This window comes from Centruroides vittatus, unplaced genomic scaffold (assembly GCF_030686945.1).
Source record: "Centruroides vittatus isolate TY-2023 unplaced genomic scaffold, ASM3068694v2 contig_1916, whole genome shotgun sequence".
NCBI classification, from domain to species: domain Eukaryota; kingdom Metazoa; phylum Arthropoda; class Arachnida; order Scorpiones; family Buthidae; genus Centruroides; species Centruroides vittatus.
Window position 1 is genome coordinate 34,331 of NW_027121179.1, and position 13,179 is coordinate 47,509.

General features: G+C 36.4%; 1 protein-coding gene across 1 annotated transcript in view; it reads left to right on the forward strand.

Moving 5' to 3' along the window:
• Positions 1–2,887: 2,887 nt before the first annotated feature.
• The window catches only part of Rab3GAP1 (RAB3 GTPase activating protein subunit 1), a 34,342-nt gene continuing 24,050 nt past the window's right edge, over positions 2,888–13,179 (forward strand). Inside the window, exon 1 of the mRNA XM_067264768.1 lies at positions 2,888–2,960. Coding sequence (XP_067120869.1) covers positions 2,946–2,960 — 15 coding nt within the window. The 5' untranslated portion in view covers positions 2,888–2,945. The remainder of the gene's footprint in view (positions 2,961–13,179) is intronic.

Here is a 13,179-nt window from a genome sequence, read left to right on the forward strand (position 1 = left end):
AAACATGCCAGTAAACTCCTATCGGTTTGGTTAAGTTATAAATCTAGTCTAGGGTAGGCAACCTTTTTTTTATAACATGGGCCAGAATAAATTTTACGTTTTTTCCGCGGGCCGTAGTAGTCAATTGACGCCTTCTTGTGACTCGTAATTTTTTAGTCTGCAAATATGAAATAAATAAATAAAAAGTTAATTACTACGTTTATTTCTCTTATCGTTTTCGAAAATTACAAAGAATTAAAAAAATAACTATTAATTAGTTATTTTTCCAATTTAATAATCTATTAAAGATCTCGCGGACCGGATAGAAACTTTTCGCCAGCCGTAGCTGGCCCGCGGGCCGGGGGTTGCCCGCCGTTGATCTAGTCTGCTCGTGATTCACATAATCGGGCGAGGGCGGCCGAATATTTAGCAGGCAGGCGGCTAACAGCCCACAACCGGTCCGGGATATAAAATTAGAAACTTTGTGTGTGAAGCATCCACCAGCTAAACCGGACGACGTTGGTGCTCTGTAAAGCGCATGCGCCAATGCCTATAATCTGGCTGCTCGGAAGTTAACGGGCGGGCGGCTAACAGCTGAGAACCGGTCCGGGATATAAAATTAGATGCTTTATGCGTGTGTTGCTTTCTCCAGCTAAACCGGGTGAGGTTGGTGCTCTGTAAACCGCATGTGCCAATGTCTATATGATCTGGCTGATTGGAAACTGAACCGGTTTCTACACTCCTTCCGCCACCGATTTATTCGAATATACAATAGCAATCTTATCGTTTTTTTCACATGTAGTATAGAAATTTGTAAAAGATACATAATGCACTTATAATAAAATATTAATTTTAATTAATGCAAAGTACGTTAAAATATGAAAATTTATATTTTATAAAATACAAGGGAAGGTCATTGAAAGGCGGAATCGGCGCTTCCAATGACGGCACGCCACTGATGAACATGTACATAAATCCTCGGTGTAATGTTTGGGCAAATGCTTCCTGTTTTTTAACACTCCCCATAACCGTTCTATCTTCTGAGTGTGTACTACGCCGGTTTGAGGGTCCACGAAATTCTTCGAATGATTCGCCGTCTTGTGAACTATTTCCACACCTTCCAGGTCGTCTATTGATTGTAACCTCTCCACTCGTCGGTAAAAACCGTGCTTCCAGATTTGACGAATTTCGAAATTATCCAATTCAACGTTTCCTCGCTCCTGTCGTTGACCTTACAAACAAAACATGCGAGGTTATCCTCGCGACACACACTCCGCCGACTACCCATCTCGTGCCCTTCAGTTTGCGACCCTTTTCGTATTTACGTCTGGCTATCACGGTCTCGTCGATTTCCACGGTTCTGCCGGGTCCTCTTATTTTAAACGACGAAACATTCTCCACGGCTATCATCAATACTAGACGGAAGTAGTTAGCCCAATCGACAGACGTGTGTGACTACTGATAGAGCACGCAAAGGCCGCGTTCTTTAGCGTGCATTCCAAGCACAGCATGTGCCATACGAAGGAAAACACTTTGCCCCAAGAAATGCGTTCGCACTTACCCCTGAAGGTACCTTCAAAAGCGGAAAAGTTCTTTTTACAATAGGCGCATCTCATCGCCACGGAGTTCCTGTCGGCACGGTACACCAACTTCGACACACGGGAACAAGCGGTACAAGCGGCCTCGACGTGTCGCAAACCTAGTTTTACAGCCAATTTCACGTCGGACGGAATTCTCTCGTCCATCCCCAAATCGTTAAATTTGCTTCCAAGCAATTCAAAAAACATTAGCGAATCACACTTAGTCCAGAATTCTTCCGAAATTATCACTTCGGTCGACAATATTATTCTCGGGTTTTTTTTTCTTTCTAAATTTCGAAAAAAAACAAAAATAAACCAAATGCAAAATGTCAGGAATAAACCTCGATACGAAAGGAGAAAAAAAAGAGGGGCAAGATTCTAGGACCGAATGACGCGGTGGGGAGGGGGGGCAAATCGTCGACCTCCCTGGGGGAGCAAAAATGTCAAAGGAACCATACCTGTATATGTGCGCGTTCGCGAGATATAGCCCTCGAAAGTTGCGCCTACGTTATGCGGGTTCGCGAGCAAAAAAGCCGGGTCACGTGACCCAATATTTTTTTTACGATTTTACGGGAGTCCCGTCGCTTGCCGTTAAAATTGCCTTTAGTAGACGTTTCCCCCATTTTTTTACTTCGTTCAAGAACTACCGTGAATCGATCACTAGTTTAGCACATGGCGGCGTGTGGTGGCGCCCGTACGAGAGGTCAGTCGGGCCGCCATGTTCGCTGCCATATAGTCATTTTGGGGGGCCTATATCTCGCGAAGGCGCGCTCGTACACCCATGGTTCATTAGACTTTTTTGTTCCTATCAGTATGTTCTACAGTTCTGTTAAAGTCTCAACCGCGTCATTCGGACCTAGAATTGTGCCAAAAGGGGCAGGTACCGTAAAAAAAGTAGTAGGAAAATTCTAGAGATTAAAAAAAAAACGTCTCGCATACGCCACGACCAAGCGAAAGGAAACGAAAATTTCCATAATTTTACCGCAAGGGAAAAATCGACGACGAACGAAGCGATTTGCATACAAAAATAGCCAGATTTCGAAAAACGCCCTCTACAGTCGCCAGCGCCGAGATTTCCGAACGGGTCACGGGTTACGTGATCGCGTCTCGCTTGCAACAGTCGCCGTCGGGAGCGTCGGCAGTCGCAACCGTTCAGGCCGCCATCTTGGACTACCTAGGTGCATTTTAACCTAATTTTCTTTTCCTTTACAAAATAATAATTTTATTTGTATTTTAAGTAATAATTTAAAAATTAAAACAAATATTTAAAAGAAAAAATTTCGAAACGATGATAAAATTTAAATTTTTCATATACACTTACGACGTAAGGGGGCTCTTTTACAGCAAATGGCGACGTACACAAGTAAACAAGTATAAAGTTTGAAAATGTCTAGTGAAGAGGTAATTACCATCGATTATCGATAATCGTACGCATTAATATTTATAAATTCGGACTTAAAGTGTAGTTTAGTTATATATAAAACGTAAAAACAATTTTTTTTGCGAAGAATATTGTAATATCTGTAATATAAATAACTTGCAATTGCAGTGGAAAAGTGGATAAGACCAACGAACTCGGGTAGTCTGGTCGTGGATTCGCACCCGACCAACTGGCTGGCCACGTGGAATTTCCCGGATTTTCTACACGTGAAGAAAATCCGGGAAACTTCACGTGGAACCATTTTCCTATAGAAAGTCGTCCTAAGAGGCACTCCCCTTGGCAGATTACTCACGTGTTGTATTGTTGTATCCCATTAAACTAGTGAATCCCAAAGTGGGTGTTACCCCAGGGGGAGATAACTCTAGAGTCCTCTCCAAATGGTGACTGTAGATGAGGATTTGGGTCACTGACAACCTTTCTCTTTCCTTTGTTAAAACACCTAAGAAGAAACATTGCATTTAATGGTTTCCAAATGTTGAGAACAATGCACAGTAAGGGGACAGTGTGAGGTTCATAGAAAAACTTTTCTAAGGGTGTGACTGTACAGATGTGAATCTAGTAGTGAGTGATATAGTTCTTGGAAAGGAAAACCATGCACGAGCAAAAAACAATAAATCTCGCTGGTGCAAGAGAATTTCTGCCTCTCGCAAACATCTTGTGAGAATCAGAATTTTATTACTTAATTAGCATGAGAAATATATATAGTTTTTTCATGTTTACAAAAAAAGGAGAAGACAAAGCTGTCACTTTTGTGTTGAAAAGAGAAATTAACTTCCTTTCACATGACCTTATCTCCAAACTGAACTAACCATCTGGATATCTACCCCCTTGTACATCCCATTTACCAACATTTTCCTTTAATGCTATTGGTCACAAATTAAGATAAAAAAGAGTGATTTTTTTGCCGTTTGGGATAGTCAATAGAAATCCAACATTGCCACAGAGACAGCAGTCTGCAGAAATTTGAACATGCCATAAGACAGACAATCCTCCAGTACTTCAAAGGTGCCATATTAGCAAGAGTCTCCTCACTCACATCCTCTACAGTCCTTGTCCTGCTTGACACTTCATCATACAGCTCGCTATCTTCAACATAGAGTAAGAAAACCAAAGTCACAGCTACAATCAAGAGCTACAATCACGGTAGTATTTTCAACTTGTTGTAAACTCTCACTCAATTTATTTAGAGGTGTATGTTAGATAGACTAGATTTATGTAGATTGTATATTATGTATTTCAAAGCATGTGTCTTCATGTTCTATTTTTATTCATTAAATTCTTTTATTGTTATCATTATCGGTTAATCCTCTCAGTTAATCAGGTAAGGACATTCACCCTACTACGTTCGAACTTACTCGCGACTCCTCCCCACTCGAATAATAGCCCTCCTAACCACCATCCGGTGACCCCTGTGAGCGGGCCTTAACGTATCGACGACCAAAGGGTTTAGCCCTCAACCGTGATCTCACAATTTGGCGTCTCAGGAGGAGTGGATGTTATAAATTCGACGTTCTGAAAACTCACACAACTGATGGGGGTTTGATATTTATTGCATCTTGTTGCTGCTTCTCACTGAATACTGTGAGTAGAAGATGGCTTTCTGATATCTTTCATCTAATATATACAGTGGTGATATTCGGCGGGTTCGCACAGGTTTGCCCGAACCCGTTGTTAAAATTTTCAGTTTCCCAAACCTTGTTAAACACACGGAACATTTCTCAGTGGGTTTGTTTTTTTTAAAAAATATATTAAAATATGCGTATTATACTCTGTAATACTACTAAACTAAAGCCTTATACCCCGTTCGTACTGAGCATTTCAATCTAGATTGTGAGCAAGGTCAGGGAGTATGTCTTGGTACGATATCTCTCGACCGTTTCAATCGAGGTTTAATCGCGATCGATTCAAGAGAGTTCTTGAAAGTAGATCCAGTGATAAGAGAGATCCCAGAATGCCATGCGCGCGAGATAATACAAGATGGCTGTCGAACACGTGTTGGGCTATGGACAGCGAAAGAAAAAGTATAATGTATCTCGAGAGATGATGATGACACGTGTATTTCCAGAAGCGCCATTTCGCGGTAAAGATTACCCCTGCCTAAAAAAAAAAAAGGTCGACAGCCCTAAAATATTATCGTTACCTGCTCTTCACCCATGGCTCGTTACGTTCCAAGTACGCCACTGATTGTTAGATATACGGTTGCAAGGAAAGGTGTTGTATTTATTTCTATTCAAAACTTCCATTTCATTTGTCCGTGATTGTCAGGGAAAAATTTTCTGCTAGCGAACCCCTTGTTAAATATTTCGAATATCACTACTGAATATATATATATATATATATACACAAAAATCTTTTTGTATTTTTTGTTTTTTTTTTCTTTTCTTTCTTTCTTCAAACTAGATATACATAGTCATACAAATTCTGTTTTATTAACAAATTATAGTAATGTTCTTTATCCTTTTGCTGTTTTGAGAGAGGAGGAACACCGTATTTTCATTTTCTTTTTATGTGCTCATTATGAAGTAATCCTAGTAACAAAAGTTATTCTTTGTTAGTAGTAAGTGTCGTAGTGAACCATTTTGATTTTTACTTCCATCATCTGCAATAATTCATGCTTCTCGCGCGTTCAACGCAAAATGAACAACGCGAGTTCAACGCGAACATGACGTTGTCATCTTCACGTCACTTTCTCCCGTTCACTCATGCCATTGTAGTCACACTGTACTTAATGACAGCAAGGAACATCATCACTTCTCGCCATATATTCTCACTCGTAGTGCTCGACAAATTCACTCGCTTACATCTGCAAAGTCATACCCTAGAAGAATATTTCCAAACCACAAGGGAAAGCAGGTTCGGGGATATTGGATATATTAATTAATAAGTTGAATAAACCAAGGGAGCAGTGTCTTGAAAAAGTTTAGTAATCACTGCATTAAACCAAATCATGCAATTGCAAGTTTATATTCTATTATAGAAATATTCTAATTAGATAAGAGCTGATTATTAAAGTCATACATTATTTTGATTTTAAAAATTATATTATTATTATTATTATTTTCTTCTAAATATCTTGAACATCACTTGCCTGTTTTTAAATACCAGGTGGTGGTAGTAATTAAAGTACAGTAGAGCATCGATTATCCGACTTAATTGGGGACTGGGGTTGGTCAGATAACCGAAAAGTATGAAAAAATACATTATTAGTATAGTGTATTAGGCCTAGTTTAAATACTAGCCTCCCTTTCATGGTCAAGCCAGTGCTGCCAGCTAAAACATGCAAAAATTTAACAAAAATAATATTAAAGTAGCCAAGACATAACTAAATATTGTAGCGCCACATCACTAGCAGACATTTGAATTTGCCGACTAGAACACAGTCAGTTAATTGGGGGTCGGATAATCGATGCTCTACTGTATTCCTATTAGGGTTTCTCAAACTGGATCCCAGTTGTTTTTTTAATCCGGGAAATTCTTTTCATCCTGGGAAATCTCACAAATTTCTTAAAAGTTTACTTTCTTTTTATTTTGTGTTAAGGTTGTGGAAATTTTTCCTATAGAAAGTGTAACTAACTCATAAACTGTCAGAATGCATTTGCATTTATTGATTTTAAACCTACCTATTAGTTTTTTAATTTTTCCTCGTTATGGCATGTCACAAATCGTCAATAATCAATACGTATCTTATTTGTGGCAGGACTCTGAAAATTCTTTACTTGTCAAAACTTGTAATATCTGGAATAATTGTGCTTACTCTGTCTTAATTTTTAACCATGCCCAGTAGCTTCAATAACTGCGTAACACCAGGTTGTACAAATTGGGCCAGGATACAAACGAGTACAAAGTCTACAAGTATGAGGTTTTTCTTCATAAACCTGATTATTAAAGACAAACGAACTGCCGAATTATTAGGCTATAAGCTTGATGTTTCTATTAACACGTTGACTGCCACGTGACTTTTCAGGATTCTGTTGTAAAACGCCAACTTAATTTAATTATATTATATTATTAAAAACTCTAATCAGAGTACATAGAAATAATCAAAAAGCATATAGAATGTGTTTTTCTTAAAATAAAGGTATTACGAATTATCTCGTAGTTGGCTTATGTAACAGAAAGCTCTTCGCTAAAGACAAACTACGAGTTAATTCGTGCACAGACACGATTCGTCCTGTCACTTCGCTACAGCCAATCGGAGATGTGCGTCTAAATTCATTAGTAATAAATCGGATATAGAGGCGAGCACATCACATTTACGTCTTTTTTGAGAGTGTTATTTTTTATTTATTTTCATAATCTTATATATAAAATTCTCGTGTCACAATGTTAGTTACCGTACTCCTCCGAAACGGCTTTACCGATTTTTACCAAATTTTATATGCATATTCAGTAGGTCTGAGAATCGGCTACTATCTATTTTTCATACCCCTACACCATTTCCCCCTTTCAAAAATATATTTATATATGGATTAAGGCTTTTATGTCCAACAGATGGCGCTAACTTCCGACGACCTAAGTTTGCTTTTCTGTGAGGCATTATGCTTTTCTGTGAGAATGGACTGAAGCAGATCATTTTCTATCTATCTATATAAATAAAATATAACGTTCGTTTGTTCCTACCGATTCCTTTGAAATTTTGACACAACGTTGCATTCGAATACGCACGCGTTTTTTTATAATATACATGTCGAAATTCCCCCCAGTGGGGGGAGATGGACGGGATTAAGGCTTACCGTGAAGAACTCAGCTTCTATTATACTAATTTACATGCGGTTTTTTGCGTTTTTAATTGCGTTTTAATAGGTTACGTCAACAGAATATACACTAAAAAAGGATTTTTCGATATTCCCCAGCGGGAAAAATGACGGGATTAAGGCTTACTGTGAAGAACTTGGCTTTTATTATACTATTTTAGATGCATTTTTGATTGCGTTTTAATAGGGTACATCAAGAGAATGTACACTAAGAAGGGATTTTTTGAAATTCTCCCCACGGGGGAAGTGTTATACATTAATAATAGATACATTTTGAGCCACAACAACGCGTGGCCGGGTCAGCTAGTCAAATTATAAATATCCCAATATGGATAAGAAAAGACCACTGACTAAAAAACAACTTGATTACTACACTAATCTAAGTGATTCAGAATCTGACAAAATTTTTGGTGAGGATGGTAACGACAGTAGTGATAATGTACCATCTGAGGATTCAAGTGAGGACAGTGATTATGACGTGTCTCCGAACCTGAAGATGAGACTGTTCTCGAACCTGAAGGCAATGACGATGCGTCTCAAGCAACCACATCAAATCCAAACGATAATTTGTGGACAGAAACTCAACAAAATCCTGAACTATTTATTTTCCAAGAAAATGTTGGTTTGAAATTAGATACGACAAACCTTACAGTGCAAATGCTGGTAGACTTATTTTTTTCGGAAGAATTTCTTGCATTACTGGTCGAACAAACGAATTTGTATGCTGCACAAGAAATTGCAAAACATAAAGAAATAAAAAAATCTAAAAGGGTATCACAGTGGAAAGACGTCAGCACTGCGGAAATGAAAGTTTTTATTGGACTTGTATTACAAATGGGTCCTTGTTCTTTTCCTTCAATAGAACATTACTGGAGCACAAACGAATTGTATAATATAATGTTTTGGCGATCACATATGAGTCGAAATAAATTCCAATTGTTACTGTGTTATTTTCATTTAGTTGATAGCTCAATACCATCTTCTGACAGATTATATAAGGTAAGACCTATACTAAACCATTTCAATAATATTATGCACCAAAACTATGTGCCTGATAAAAATATGTGTATCGATGAATCAATGATGTTGTGGCGTGGAAGATTGCATTTTTGCCAGTACATAAAAAATAAAAAACACAAATACGGTGTCAAACTGTATGAACTATGTGAATCCGATGGTATTGTTATGAAAATATCAATTTACAGCGGAAAATCTGAAGGAATTGACAGTAATTTAGGCCACACTACTGATGTTGTCTTACACTTACTTGAAGACTATCTTGATAAGGGATATACCGTATACATGGATAATTTTTATAATTCTGTTGCTCTTACGAAATTACTGACTACACAAAAAACTTTGTGTGTGGAACTCTGCGAAATAACAGAAAGGGGAATCCCAGAGATGTGGTAAATCGAAAACTGAAAAAGGGGGAGTTTATTTGGCAGCGAAATGGTCCTGTTACTGTATGTAAATGGAAAGACAAACGAGAAGTCCTTACCATTTCAAACATGCATGTTGTTGAAATGGTAGAGGTGTTCAATCGCAATGGAAAATGTTCGATGAAACCGAATATAATTCGAGATTATAATCATGGAATGTCTGGCATTGACCGATCAGATCAAATGCTATCGTACTACACAGCTCTAAGAAAGACTATTAGATGGCCCAAAAAGGTTGCATTACATATTATAGAGATATATATACATAATGCGCACAAACTCTTTCAAAAAGCAACTTCTTCTAAAATAAAACTTATAAAGTTTAGAGAAGCATTCGTCAAAGCGTTGATTGGAGAAGAGATTCAACCAGTTTCAAAAAAAATTAAATTGCAAGAGCTTCACTATTTACAGAGTATCCCACCTACTCAGAAAAAACAACATCCGACAAAGCCATGTCGAATTTGTACCAAAGCTAAGAAACGCCGAGAAACGCGTTATTTCTGTCCAATCTGTCCAGAGAAGCCAGCCCTTTGCGTAGAAGATTGTTTTAAAAATTATCACAAACAATAAAAATATCGTTTTGCTTTTGATTTTGAATAAACTTTTTATGATTATATTTTCTGTTCATTTATTAATAAATGTTCTGTTCATATAAGCCAAACTTGATTTTTTGTTCTTGCCCCTGAAGCTATCTATTCATATTTACACTGATATACTACGAATTACATCGTAGCTGCACAAATATGGCAAGGAAACAAACTACGATATAACTTCGTAGGTGGCGTCCTAGGCAGAAACGGTAACTACGAGTCATCTCGTAGATGGCAGTCAACGTGTTAAAGCAGCCGAGGCAGACAAATAAAGAATACTAGAGAGCAAAAGAAGTACTACAATCTCGAAAACGAACTGGAAATCTTCCAGGCTACGGGTAAAAAAAAAAAAACATAACATCTGTCTTCTCTTAAATGCATTAAACACGATTCCACTTACATCAATTGAATCGGAAAAAACATTCTCGGTAGCAGGACTTTTCATTACTAAAATAAGAATCGGATTACTGATCGGAGTATCAACCATCTTTGCTTTTTAAAATCTTATTATAAAAATTTACAATAATATTTTGTATTATGTTTTATTTAAAAAACAAAAATTACCTTTTAAGTTAGAAGTTTGATCTAAGTTCTTTCCTTTTTTTAAGTTTTCAACTCAATTCAAAGCATTTTTGTTTTTTTGTTGTCTTTGTTGTTGCATGCAGTTTCCAGCAAACTTTAATAGACTTTTTCTATTTGCGAAAACTTCTACGTAATTCAAAGGTAATTTTTAATGTATATCTTACACTGCATTATTAATATGATTTTGGAGGTTATAGAATGTATTAAATTACTTTAAAAAGTGAAAAATATTTATATCATTTGATTTAATGATATTTTGTATATCTTAAAAATGATTAATTCTATCCCTGGATTTCCCGGCATTCCGGGAAACAGCTCACTTTTATCCCGGAATCCTGGGACAAGCAAAAGACTGCGAAATGAGAAACCCTAACTTTCATTCACTGCTGTCCAGAGAGATATTTAGCAGTCTAAATGCAACCAAATCAGCATGGTGACATTTCGAGATCTACAGAAGATATTTCTTTTTAAAAAAAAGTAGTACCAAAACTCGTCACTATGGCACTTTTGGCACTGCAAGTAACAAAAAAGAGCAGTTTTATTTGTGCGATGCTTAAAAAGTATGATTTATTGAGGACACGTTGCAAATTGGACAGCCTTAAAGACAACGTTACACTGCATGTGAGAAATATCACGGATGATCAATTATGGTCAGCCATTGAACACGCTTTCAGAATTCAGATCACATTGAACAGTATTCCTTTAAGATATAGCATATCTTGTACAAATAAAGTGTATTTTGTTTTCAGTTTTTGGTATTAATTTTTTTTATGTTAAGTAATTGTCTTGTATAGTAATTACAGGACTGCTAAATCTCTCTCTCTCTGAACAGCATTGAGTAGGAGTGTTCTAATTACAATTACTCGGTATAACAAAATACTTTCGAAGCATCTAAATAAAAACAATACTTTATATTGTTTTAAGTAAATGATTATTTGTATTATAGTAGTGTGCTTGAGTTCCAGTAATACATATTCATTTGTATTTAATCCTCAAATGAAAATTATTTTAAATTTTTAATAAAAATGGATTCAATTGAATATAATTGTCATATATTCTTTGCAACATAACTGCCCACCTATCCAAATTATATGTTATTTGTATAATTAGTTAACCAAGTCCTATTTCAATACTTAATCCTGCTCCAATCGTTTAATTATTACTGTAATTTGGTCCGTGTTTTTTAAATATAATTATGTATATTCTTGTTTCATCAATCAAAAGTTAAAAGACATTTTAGTAGTGTTAAAAGTCAGTAACAATCGGTGTTATTTTTCAGATGGTGTGCACTGGTAAATAGCATAAAAAATATAAATAGCCAGTACACAGTGTCAACAGTTGCTCGGTAAGAAAAATTCTATATATTCAGTCTGGAGAATCACGTGATAAAAATGAACGAAACAAATTGGCCACCCTGTCAGCCACGAGTGCCATGGGCTAATTGAGACCAACACAAAAAGCAAATAGGGTGGTCACTTCCATCTCATTGTAGCTGTTTTAACAGATAATACTGTTTGTTAATTGTCTGTTCCTGCTACGTTCTTCTCAAGAAACAAGGTATAGGGAAGAACTAATGATGATATTTTGAAAAGGAAAGGTAAAAACACGATTACTAAAATATCACTCCATTCGGCAACTGAAATATGGAATAAACTATTCAATTAGTATTCATTGCACTAATTCCAAACAGTCGTAGCTTTAATGTGACAATGTTTTGCATTAACTAAGGCAGCTTATTTTCACGAAATTCGCGGCCATCAATGCCAAATAATTGTTCTCGTCGACTTCGGAAAGCTAAATGCTTGTAATGAAAGTCGCTTAGCGTGCACGGGCGAAAGCCTGGGGCCATTCGGGCTACCGAGCTCTCAAATCTGTGAAATCATAACTGTGACTTATACCCTTTTTCATCCCCTTAGGGTTGAATTTCGTAAAATCTTTTTTTAGCACACCTAAACTTTACAAAAGGAACACCCTCAAATTTTTTAAGTTTCTAGCACCAGTAGTTTTGGCTCTACATTAATTATCCTATCAGGATTTATTCTTTTATATACGAGTATTTAGATGACTAAACTACATAATAAATAGGTAGTTTTCGTTTGATTTTTTTACATTTTTTCGATCTCTTAAAAAAATAACTTAGTTATATTACTTTTCCTTTGATCTTTTAGATAAATAAGCAAAAAGTTGTGCTTTCTCAAACTTGAAATGTATGTTCAACATTAATAAAAGTTACCAAAATGATTAATTTACTGTGTTTTTGTTACTTCTTTTGTTTTTAGGTATTCGGTATTTGGCCGAATAGTAACCAAGTATTCGTTTCATAACTAGTAATCATATAATTAGGTTTATTGTAACTTTTTATTTTACACAAATTCTTTGTGCTGCCCAATACTCCCTTCTTTTTGACCATTTTCACCATATTTTTTCAGCCAACTTGTTGATTAGGCTAGCTATAAATCATAAAAATTTGGCTCTCCATCTATGCATCTTAACATTTTATTTGGCCCGCTGTTTATAAAGGTTGCCTGCTCATCTTAGCAATACATTTTCATGGACCTGGGAGAATGATATAGTTTAATATAATAATGTTATGCTTTTAATGATATTGTACAGCAAGTGATAGTGAGGAAAATGGCATGTATGTAAGGAAAACAATGTACTTTCTGCTGTATTCTTCAGATATATCATAGGCATATCATAGCTGTTGTCATTGCATTGTATGCAGAGTACGACAGGTGTGACTTAGGAATTAGATTAATTGGAACATGCAATTTTAGAGTAACCCTTCCAGTTTGGTGCTTGAGGCTGTTA